Below are 12,602 nucleotides of genomic sequence, written 5' to 3'. Positions count from 1 at the left end.
TGGAAGTTTTCAAATGTGTTTTGTTTTCAGTGAGAAGGAGAATATAAAAGGGACTATTTAAATGGAGTGCATACCCAAATTCTAACGTGTCTACATTCTTATATTTGAACTTAGAATTAATAATTTTAACTTGAAAAATTTTAAAGCCATTCTATAAATTCAACAATGAAAGTTTGCATTTAGAAAAAAGTGCATATATTTGTGTCTGTTAATGTTCTTATTCATTTTTTAAACTTAGGAGTTGTAATAAAAAGACATATATGTCTATAAAGTGTGTGAGATGGATATTCATAATCTGTTAGTCTGCTGCAAAATGGTGGTTCATAATTTTTCATCTCTGTTTTCCCTGTGAAAGAGAAGCTATAATAGTTTAAATTATACTCAGTAAAAATGATTTAGAGTATTAGCTGAAGACAGGAACAACATTGTATGCAACCTATGCAGGGAGTGTTTTTCTTAAGGAAAAATAACAGATTTGCTATAAAGTATAATGAATGCTGCTTCTAGAAGCTGAGAATACTACATGCAAAAACTTCAGTGAATATGGTCACAAAAGATGCATGGAGATGAAATTTTATTTCTCCTGGTTAAAGCAGGCTAAAATTTAATGGATATATTTGTAAAAATTTTAATATCAAATATGTACTTGTACAAAATTATAGTTTGATTTTTGTTAAAATAGGAATATTGTTTTTCTGTAAGAGTTTGCAAAGGTTCTTCTATACTTTATGAGAATCTAAATATGTGGAAAGATTTTCCATCTTAGTATAATTTCTTGTGTTGGATTTTGACTCTAAGATGTTCTTTAATATTATTATTTTGGTTCCGGGGATTGAACTCAGGGGTGCTCAACCACTGAGTCACATTTCACATTCCCAGCTCTAATTTGTATTTTATTTAGAGACAGGGTCTCACTGAGTTCTTTAGTGCCTTGTGATTTCTGAGTCTGGCTTTGAACTTGGCAATTCTCCTGCTGCAACCTCCTGGGCTGTTGGGATCATAGGCTGAGCCACCATGCCCAGCTAAATGTTCTTAATTATTTAAAAGAGCAAAACTTTTGAAAGAGTGAGTCCTTTATACACATGTTACCTCTCACATTTACTTTCTTTCTTCTTCTTTTTTTTTTTTTTTTTTTTTTTTTAATGTGAAAGCTTTATTGTCCTGCAAGGTCATGGCATAACTGATTTTAAGTAGAACAGGTAGTTCTCATTTCTTTCTTAGTTGTTCTGCTCCCTCACTTCCATGTTAAGTGCAGTATTCAGTTATTCCTATATCAACCAGTGATCCACCTCATTTCACTTCCAGGGGCCTTCTGGGAAAGGACATGGAAAGGCTATATAGAGATGGATAGGTACCAAATTTTCATCATCTAGTCTGATAAGATCTGTAAACTCCAGGACTTAAAAAACCTCTCTCCTCAGGACATTCCCATTTAGACATCAGAGAGCAACAGTAACTACTTTTTCAGTTGCTTCAGAAGGTTCTTCATGTAAAACAGGAACCTGCTTCTATGAAGGCTGTTCAGCAGGTAGGAAACTTTAGCCAGAGGCTTAAGAAAGTTCAGTCTCTGCAGCTTCTCTGTTAGTTGTTTTAAAAGATGACTAACTTGCCTTTTCAAGCAACAATTCTTCATCATCCCCAAGTCTGTGACTACTGGTTAGCTTCCAAGTTTTACCAATCATTTGATAAAATCACTCTTCCAGTTTCTTTAATGTCATTTCCTCGTGAGCTTTTAAAACATTCTCTATGTATTTGCTGGCCTTTTCATCCTGTACCTCTTTTTTTTTTTTTTTTCTCTCACAAGTTTTTGTCTGTTTTCATTCTGCTCTTCTTTCAGATAAATTTGGGGAGATTTAAATGAGTTAAGTCATGGAAATAATTAAAGAAAGAAGAGCCAGCAGTATGAAATATGAAAACCCAGGCACAAAGCAAGATGAGATCTTTAATTCGTAGTTCTCCGATCCCACTTGGGAGCTCAAGACCCAAAAGTGGGAGCACAGAGAGCAAGACAACACCAAGGACCTGCGAAGCCCTGGTGCCTTATATTTAATATTTTTTGTAATTGAATACTTTGTAATATTAACTGTAATTGAGTAGGTAGCCTAGTATTTTATTCATAATAATGCAGCATCTTATTTAATTGAGGTTCAAATGTGTTGACAAATTTTAATATGTATTTTCCCATTCAAAATTATACTCTAAGTCTCTTTTCAATGAAAAAATTCTTTTTAAGATTTTCCACAAATCTCCCAGAAATCACAAAGGATTCTTCTTTCTTTCACTCTTTGGAGAGAGTTGCTAGAAATAAGTAAGATTCTTACATTACTATTGATAAACAGCTTGGCAAGCATCCTCAACTCAAATGTGTTGCTTCTGCCTCCGAGGTTAAAGGAGCAAGAGTAAAATATCATTCAAATAATTTTTTTTTCAGAAACTGTTTCATGGGAATTTTCAAAAGATATGTCAATGTCCCCATTGTCAAATATGTTTACTGAGTCAGAGTCACTATGGCGGCCGGCGCTGGCAAGGTCGGAAAGTTTCCTGCCTCGTCAGGTACAGCCTGAGCTTGCCCTACTGGCCGCGAGTGGTGGAGGCTGTGGCGGACCCAACCCGGGGCCTCCAGGCCTCTCCCTCAATCTCCGGGCCAGTCTCCCTCCCCCACCTCCTCGTCCTCCGGGAGCTGCGGCTGCGGCTGCGGTTCCTGAGATGCGACCCTCCCGGGGGCAACCCTAAGGGGAAGCGGCCCATGTGCTGAGCGGCAGCACGGAGCCCAGGCGTCCAAGAACCAACTTCCCGCCGGCCCGGCCCGGTCGCTCAAGCCTCCCTGGGGTAGCGCCTCGCTCGGTCCGCACCGGCCTGCTGTGCCGGGTCCCCGCCCTGGTCGCGGGGACGTCCGCCAGGTGCCGGGGAGTCCCAACTCGACTGCTGCCCGAGCCCGAGCCGGCCTCCACCTCTCGCGCTGAGGGCGCCGCCCGCTCGTGCCTGGCCGGGACCCCTGCCCACTCCCGGGCGGCCTCCGCACAGCAGTGGCAATGCAGACTGTCCGGCTAGCCCTCTAGACCCCCTCGCCGTCGCCTTCGCCTCTCCACTCCCGAGGCCCTTGAGCACCGGTGGTGGCTGCCCAGAAGTGCTTGGCTACACTTCTCTTTGGCCTCAGAGGATCTTCCTGACCACACCTTACCGACCCTTCCTTCATGCTGCAGTGCTGCGACGTTTCCGCCACCGAGGGGGAGAAGCGGCCGCGATCTCAAACAAAACACAAGAATTGGTGTGTAACTCATCTGCTTGGATACCTCCAGTCCCCAAACTGTCTTCCAGGAGTTTTCTTGGCTGAAGCTGCCCGATGTTTGAGCCTTTTCTTCCCAGGGAAGATGGACTGAAAGATGCCAGTTGGGGACTTTTTGTGATCTGGGTGCTGCTGTGTTTTAAAGGAGGTGATGGGACTTGACGCTTGCTTGTCTTCCCACCCAAGTGAAGAGATGTTGATGTTCACTGGTTATGCTTAGACAATGTGCAGTTTGTTTTAATTTAAAATTTTTGGGGGGATAGGGGCATAGGCTTGTGAAGAGCATTCCGAATCTGGAGGAACTCCTCGTTGTCCCTGGTAGGAGAGACACCCCCAGTCTGTCCTCGATGCCCGTCTGCCTTGGCCATCTTCACTTGCCGCCGGAACTCGCACCCTTTTCAGGAGCGTCATGTCTACCTGGATGAGCCCATCAAGATTGGCCGCTCAGTGGCACGCTGTCGACCAGCACAGAATAATGCCACCTTTGATTGTAAAGTGCTGTCAAGGAACCATGCTCTGGTCTGGTTTGATCACAAGACGGGCAAGTTTTATCTCCAAGACACTAAAAGTAGTAATGGTACCTTTATAAATAGTCAGAGATTGAGTCGAGGCTCTGAAGAAAGTCACCATGTGAAATTCTTTCTGGTGACATTATCCAGTTTGGGGTAGTACCTGACGGAGAACACACGGAAAGTTACCCATGGGTGTATTGTTTCCACAATAAAACTGTTTCTACCAGATGGTATGGAAGCCCGGCTGCGCTCAGATGTCATCCATGCTCCATTACCAAGTCCTGTTGACAAAGTTGCTGCTAACACTCCAAGTATGTATTCTCAGGAATTATTCCAGCTTTCTCAGTATCTACAGGAGGCCTTACATCGGGAACAGATGTTGGAACAGAAGTTAGCCACACTTCAGCGGCTACTAGCCATCACCCAAGGGGCTTCAGATACCAGTTGGCAGGCTTTAATAGATGAAGATAGACTCTTATCATGGTTAGAAGTTATGGGAAACCAATTACAGGCATGCTTCAAAAATCAGACAGAAGATAGTTTACGGAAGGAACTAATAGCATTACAGGAAGATAAACACAACTATGAGACAACAGCCAAAGAGTCCCTGAGGCCGGTCCTTCAGGAGAAAATTGAAGTGGTTAGAAAACTTTCAGAAGTTGAGCGAAGTCTGAGTAATACTGAAGATGAATGTACCCATCTGAAAGAAATGAATGAGCGGACTCAGGAAGAATTAAGAGAATTAGCCAATAAATATAATGGAGCAGTTAATGAGATTAAAGATTTATCTGATAAATTAAAGGTAGCAGAGGGAAGACAAGAGGAGATCCAACAGAAGGGACAAGCTGAGAAGAAAGAATTACAACATAAAATAGATGAAATGGAAGAAAAAGAACAGGAGCTCCAGGGAAAAATAGAAGCTTTGCAAGCTGATAATGACTTCACCAATGAAAGGCTAACAGCTTTACAAGGGATACAAGTTGATGACTTCTTACCTAAAATAAATGGGAGCACAGAAAAAGAGCACTTGCTTTCAAAGAGTGACGGGGACTGCACTTTTATTCATCAATTCATAGAATGCCAGAAGAAGCTGATCGTAGAGGGGCATCTAACCAAAGTGGTAGAAGAAACAAAGCTTTCAAAAGAAAACCAGGCAAGAGCAAAGGAATCTGACTTATCAGATACTCTGAGTCCAAGCAAGGAGAAAAGCAGTGACGACACTACAGACGCCCAAATGGATGAGCAAGACCTAAATGAACCTCTTGCTACAGTGTCCCTTTTAAAAGATGACTTGCAGGGTGTACACTCAGAAATTGAGGCAAAACAAGAAATTCAGCATCTTCGCAAGGAATTGATCGAAGCCCAGGAACTAGCTAGAGCAAGTAAACAAAAATGCTTTGAACTTCAAGCTCTTTTGGAAGAAGAAAGAAAAGCCTATAGATATCAAGTTGAGGAATCTGCAAAACAAATACAAGTTCTTCAAGCCCAACTGCAGAGGTTACACATTGATATTGAGAATCTCCGGGAAGAGAAAGATGGTGAAATCACAAACACTAGAGATAAATTGCTTAGTGCCCGAGATGAAATTTTGCTGCTTCATCAGGCAACTGCAAAGGCTGCCTCTGAGCAGGACACTGACATTACTTCTTTATAAGACGAGCTTAAGAAGGTTCGAGCTGAACTTGAGCAATGGCGGAAAGCAGCACCCGAGTATGAGAAAGAAATCACAAGTCTGCAGAACAGTTTTCAGCTTCGATGTCAACAGTGTGAAGACCAACAGAGAGTGGAAGCAACAAGGTTGCAAGGTGAACTAGAGAAGTTGAGAAAGGAATGGAATGTATTGGAAACTGAGTGCCATTCTCTAAAAAAGGAAAATGTTTTGCTATCATCAGAACTGCAGAGGCAAGAAAAAGAATTGCACAATTCTCAGAAGCAGAGTTTAGAACTTACCAGTGATCTCAGCATCCTTCAGATGAATAGAAAAGAACTTGAGAACCAAGTGGGATCCTTAAAAGAGCAGCATCTTCAGGATTCAACTGATTTAAAAGCTCTTCTCAGTAAGGCTGAAAACCAAGCAAAGGATGTACAGAAAGAGTATGAAAAGACACAGACTGTACTCACAGAACTGAAGTTGAAGTTTGAAATGACTGAGCAGGAAAAGCAATCAATCACAGATGAGCTCAAACAATGTAAAGACAACCTGAAGCTGCTCCGAGAGAAAGGATATAATCCTTCCATATTACAACCCGACCCAGCCGTATTCATCGGCCTATTCCTGGCTTTCCTGTTTTGGTGTTTCGGTCCATTGTGGTAGAGAAAGAAACCCTGGCCCTGGATGCCTATGTTGGCTGCCCTGGTTGCGGTGACAGCCATCATGCTGTATGTGCCAGGTCTGGCCAGAGCTTCTCCATGAGAGTGTTTCTTGAGTCTGTACACCGTCCTCCCTCTAGAAGCTGGCATCACACTCATGCTGGGGACAAACAGAACCATTTTCTTCTTTTTTACCTCTTAAAACAGCAGAAGTGCAAGAATACAACTGTAGGGTCATTGCTTTAAATTATATAAAATGTGTCTGTCTATAGAGAGAATATAAAATTGTGACTTTATTCTACTGTAAGCAATAATTTGCTTGCAATTTTCCATGTAATTTTTAAATAAGTATGTTGAGATTCTGAATATTATGGTGGCCTAACGTAGGCTTCTTGGTACACCAAATTATTTATACCATTAAATTTATGGGTATTTTATTCTGAATTCTGATGGCCAGATAATTCATTTTTCTGATTCGATAACTACCCAAATCAGACAACCAATACATACATGGGAAGAGAGGCCCTGTGTGCTCAGTGCCTATCAGTTTGAAATATATGCATATATATATATATATATATATATTTTTTTTTTTTTTTTTTTTTTTTTTTTTTTTACATATTTACGCCATTTTTACTTGTTATGAAACCACTGAGCTATTGGGAACAAGACAATAGAGACAACTCTTTGTGTGGGTTTTTGTTTTTTTTTTGTTGTTGTTCTTTTTTTTTTTTTTTTTAAGGAAAAATACATTTGGAAAATATTCCATTTTAGCGATAATTTGGTGAATATGTGCACGCTCATTCAGCCTTAATGTGAATTGAAGATGTGGAGGACATCAACTTTGAAAAGCTTTCCATGAGAGTGTGTGTTTTCTTGAGCAACCTGAAGTATTTCTGGGAGCAAAACATAGTAATTACACAATTTCAGTGCAGTCAACCAAACTGTTGAATCAATTGGAATGTAATTTTATTAAACCTCATGTATTTAAAGAGATATTTTCTTTACAAGCCAAGTTACTTTCTCATATACAACATTTTAGGAAGCATGATTTTTTTTTCTATCATCTATTCCTCCAAGCATGTTTCATTGAAGAAAGAATTATATCTCTTTAGATAAACTTTTATTGACTTAATTTGGTTATGATGTTTCAGAGCTAATTCATGTTCAAGGAGAACTGTTACTTAACAACAGGTTTTCTGGTTGGTTATGCAAGTGGTTATTTTCTTTTTATTGTTATTAATTGGAATTTTCTGTTAATTAGAAGCACTATTCCCAAAATTGATAGTGTTCCATGCACATTTGAAGCACCTAAACACTGCTTGATACTCAAAATTTAAAACACAGAAGTCGAAGTTTAGCTATGGTTTTGTGCAGCACCATAGTTATGTCAATAAAGTTTATTTAGATCATAGAATATCCTAAAGTATCACATAGTTAAAATTTTCAGTCAATAAAGACTGGGAGGGAATGTCAGTGAATTGGCTTGAATGTTCTATGTGAGTACACAGGTCTAGCCAAATATTGAAATAGGAGTTTAGGATATAATTTGCCTTGTGATGTTTGGCAGTTATTGTTTATACTTAAAGGTTATATTTTAAGCTATTTGGGACTGCTGTTGGGAGGATCACTAGATTTATGGAGGAATTAGTCACAAATGACTAGTAGAAAATACTGTCATATAGTTCATTTCATCATTTTTCTGTTGCAGGAAGCCACTCCACCACAGAATGCTAATATGCAAGTGGTACCCAGTACCTCTTGTATATAGGTTATTGCAAATATTGTTCTGAAATGCTTAACTTCAGAATTACATTTTTTAAAGTAAATAATTGTTTGAAATCTATTTTGTAAAGATAAAAGTACAATAGAATTTCTGGAGTACAGATTAAACTATTTGCACTAACACACGTGATGTGCATGATTTAATAAAATAACTTTACTCTCCCTAAAAAACAAAAAATATGTTTACTATTATCATAGTTCTGGTGTTTGTCTGTATTATATTAGATAATAGTACTAAAGTGCTATTAACTATAAATTCAGTTATTTAAAGAAAGATTAGTCAAAGCTTTATTTGAAGTCAGTTTATTTTAGGCTAGGTATTTTCAATTGTGGATTCACCTCACTTATCTATGTGTTTTATTAGTATGCAGCTTTTTAAAAAATTTTAATTAGAAATAAAAATACTATCTATGTATGGTGTAAAATATGATATCCAATACATTGTGAAATTGCTGAGTCAAACTATAAAGACATGTGCATTACTTAAACATATTTATTTTGTGATAAGTACCCTTAAAATCTGCACTCTGAGTGATTTTTAAATGTACAATATATTTTATTGAGTCATAAACCACAACTGCCTTTATATATAACAGATTTCTTAAAATTATTCCTCCTCTGTAATTGAAATTTATACCTTATGACCAACATTTTTGCCATCCCCCAACTTCCCAACTTCTAATAAACACCATTTTATTTCCTGTTTCTCTCAATTCATATGTTTTAGTATTCAAGATAAAAGCGAATATATGTGATCTGTGCTTTTATGCCTAACTTATTCCACTTTTAACATAACGTCTCTCAGATTCATTCATGTTATCACAAATGAACCAATTTCCCTCTGTTTTAAGACTGAAATAGTAGCCAGGAATGGTGGCATGTGCCTATAATCCCAGCAGTTTAGGAGGCTGAGGTCAGGAGATTGCAAATTCAAAAGTCAACCTCAGCAATTTAGCGAGGCCATAGAAAGTTGTGGAGAATCTTGACTAAAAAATAAAGGGCTGGGGTTGTAGTTCAGTACTACATCTCTTGCCTAGCATGTATGAGACACTGGGTTCAATTCTCATTCATCAGCACATAAAAGTAAATAAACAAAATGGAGGTATTTAAAAATCAATAAAAATAAAATTAAGGAAACAAAAAATGCTGGGATGTGACTTGTAGATTAAGTACCCTGGATTCAATCCCAAGCACCAAAAAAAAAAAAAAAAAAAAAAAAAAAAAGAGAGAGAGAGAGGGAGAGAGAAAGAATAGTATTCTGCTCTAAGTACATAACAAATTTTATCAGTTCATCTTTTGATAGACATTTAAGATGATTCCACATCTTGACTATAGTGAATAATGGTGAAATGAGCATTGAGATGTTGCTATTTTTGAGATACTGACTTTATATACTTTTCATATATAACCAAAGGGTTTTACAGATTATTTGGATACTTGTATTTTTATTTTTTCAGTAACATCTGCACAGCAATACTAATGTGCATTCCCATGAAAATTGTGAAAATCCCTCCATATCCTTACCAATACTTAGTTTCTTTTTTTCTTGTATAGTCCACCAAAGCTCCTGTATGAGACAATGCAAGAATTTTCAGAGGTGAAAATGTTTTGTAATAAGATTTAACCAAATGGATGGATTAATCCACTTATGTAGATTAACTGGGCAGTAATTGTAGGCAGATAGGGTATGACTTTGGGGTTTATATTTTGCTCCTGAGGAGGAAACCAGCTGTCTACTTTTTGGCTGTCATGTCCTCAACTGCTTTCCTCCTCCATGCCTTTCCATCATGATGTCCTCCCTTGCCTTGAGCCCAGAACAGTACAGTAGACCATCTAATAGCCTGAAACCTCTGAAACTGAACCAAAATATACTCTTCCTTCTCTGTGTGTTCTTGTCAGGATTTTTGGTCACTGAGACTAAAAGTTTAAAACATGTCTTCTTGATAGTATGCTTTCTAACAAGAATGAGGTGATATTTCATTGTGGTTTTAATCTGCCTTACTGTTCATTATTCACATGTCTTTAGTTTTGATGAAGATAATAAGATAATATTTTATTCATGTCACTTGCTTACTTTTCAGCTGGGCTATTTATTTCTTAAATTTTAGTTAAGTTCCTCAGATATTTTAGATATCAAACACTTATTAGTTAAATTCTTGTAAAGATATTCTCCAATTTTAGGGAGATTTTTCTCTTCATTCTATCAATTGTGCTGTGCAGAACCACTTCATTTGATGTAATCCAATTTTCTAATCTTGCTTTTGTAGCCTAGATGTTTGTGTTCAAATCTGAATATCATTGGATGTTAACTTTTCTGTTCAGCTTTCTTCTAGTATTTTTAGTTTTGGGACCTACATTTGTGAGTTGACTTTTGACTATAATATAACATAAGTATGTAATTCCTTATTCTGAATTTGAATATTCAGTTTTCTCTAAATCAAAGAAAGTTTATTTGGTTTATTAAAGAAACATCCCATATCTCATTGGATATTCTTGGCATCTTTGTCAAAAATCAATCACCATAAGTGTGTGGATTTATTTCTGGGTTTTTTATTCTGTTGCATGGTCCATTTTTTAATTTTTATATCATTACCACATTGTATTAATTACCTTAGCTTTCTAATACAGTTTGATTACAACTAGTGTGATACCTGCATTTTTTTCTTTCCTCACAAATGCTTTAGGTTTTCAGGATATTTTGCGCCACTATATTGTTGGTATTTGGGACAGAGGTCCCACTGAGAATGAGGATGGCGATGTCTTCCAATAAACACAGACATCGGAGACCAGGCTTAGAAGGCACAGGTCTAATTTTACTTATGATTGTACAAGACACATATAGGCACATTATTCAATCAGGTTAAGATGCTTGTTAAAACGTGACAGAACCAACCTATAGGTAAGCTATACATCCTATTAATGTAAACAAACCATCCCTAACTTATCTCTAAGTGCTTCTGTCTGGAAACAAGTCTGAGACAAAGGACAGGGGGGAGATCAAGCTCCAGCACACAGCATGACCTACCTGCCATCTTTAATTACTGCTAAGGGCTTATTATATATGTTTATGCCTACCACTAACTGATCAAATCTCTACATCCTACATATACATGCTCATATTATCCAATTATGTAATCACTTCCATTATACCTATATCCACTAAAATTTAGTGACATCACTGATTTAAAGAGAAAATGATCTTAAAATTTTATCCTTAACTCCATCTTGTATTTCAGATCATATTTCCAGGACAATTTTCCTCTTAATTTAGACAATAGACAAATTTAGACAATAGACATGTGTGTAATGTAAATCTACTACAACATTCATTTTTTGATAATCTAAACATCTTTGCTTTATATATGGTCTTTTGAAGTAATATTATTATTATGTGCTAAACCTATACTTTCTTTACTTTTTTAAAAAGACTTAAGGCAAAATTTTATTTTCATAATAAATTAATTTCCATGACAGACATTTTTTCCACACTGGCAAATACACTTTAAATGTCTCCAAAACTTTGTCCCATCTGCCAAATAAGATTATCATTCCTTAAGGCAGGTAACACTATCCTTATTTTACATTCCTTTTAGACTATACCTCACAGACAGCACATACCCCTGAGCATTGAGAAGATTAAAAATATAGCCAGAAACCTAAATTCCAGGTTAGATTCACAGCCCTACTGGTTTGAACTTGATGAGACTGCAAAAGGACATGCTCGCCTGGAAAACCTTATGTGGCCTCTACACCCTCTGTTAGCAACAAAGAGGGCCTCTCCACAAGAAACGTGAAGTGATGTGCTCAGCACTAGGAGGAAAGTAGGGATTCCAGCTCTGTCTCTTTAACTGCCGTAGTTATGTTTTATACAACTGGTTAGTAAGGAATACAGGGAGCTTTCAAACCACTCATTTGAAAATTACTAAGGAATATAATGTCACAAAATACTATTTTGCTTTACATGATGGTAATATTGAGAAAAAATTGTATATATATCATGTGGAACATTTTTATTTCTAATTTATACTTTATAAGATCTGTGACAATGTACAAAAATATCCAGTGCTAGGTGGTGATTTTTTTGTATTGATTTATTTATAATATTTTACCACATAATAAGAACTACCTTTAAGAAATTTGGCTTTGTTTCTATAAAGGCCACTAGGATAATTTTTCTTTAGTTGTACATGGACACAATACCATTATTTTACTTATTTACTTTTATGTGGTTCTGATGATTGAACCCCGTGCCTCACACATGCTTTGCAAAAGTGCTCTACCACTGAGCTACATCTCTAGCCTCACACTAGAATAATTTTTTTTTATAATACTGGGTGACTTTAACACAACTCTCTCACTACTGGAAAGATCTTCCAAACAAAAACTAAATAAAGAAATTATAGAACTAAATAATACAATCAATAATTTAGACTTAACAGACATTTATACAATATTTCATTCACTAATGACTTTTTTTTAATTGTAAACAAATGGGATACATGTTGTTTCTCTGTTTGTACATGGAGTCAAGGCATACCATTTGTGTAATCATAAATTTACATAGGGTAATGTTGTTTGATTCATTCTGTTATTTTTTCCCTTCCCCTCCACCCCTCCCACCCCTCTTTTCCCTCTATACAGTCCTTCCTTTCTCCATTCTTATCACCCTCCTTAACCCGAACCCTTAACCTAATCCTAATCCTAACGCT

At 37.2% G+C, this 12,602-nt stretch overlaps 1 protein-coding gene and 1 pseudogene across 2 annotated transcripts; one reads left to right on the top strand and one right to left on the bottom strand.

Moving 5' to 3' along the window:
- Window positions 1-1,104: 1,104 nt before the first annotated feature.
- LOC306660231 (UBX domain-containing protein 8-like) lies at window positions 1,105-2,351 on the bottom strand (annotated as a pseudogene). Its single transcript has 2 exons — window positions 2,322-2,351; window positions 1,105-2,022 (listed from the first exon to the last, which is right to left on the bottom strand). The product of its transcript is annotated as a UBX domain-containing protein 8-like (transcript).
- Window positions 2,352-3,194: 843 nt separating this feature from the next.
- On the top strand, window positions 3,195-6,668 carry LOC306660230 (sarcolemmal membrane-associated protein-like; the record flags this gene model as incomplete). Its single annotated transcript, XM_079138390.1, is given in 5 exon segments — window positions 3,195-3,345; window positions 3,570-3,908; window positions 3,911-3,954; window positions 3,956-5,449; window positions 5,453-6,668. Coding segments are annotated over 5 exon segments (2,688 nt in total). The 3' UTR covers window positions 6,113-6,668.
- Window positions 6,669-12,602: the final 5,934 nt, after the last annotated feature.

This window comes from Sciurus vulgaris (genome assembly GCF_902686455.1).
Source record: "Sciurus vulgaris genome assembly, chromosome: 4".
In the NCBI taxonomy this organism is placed as follows: Eukaryota; Metazoa; Chordata; class Mammalia; order Rodentia; family Sciuridae; genus Sciurus; species Sciurus vulgaris.
This window is presented reverse-complemented; position numbering and strand designations above follow the sequence as displayed.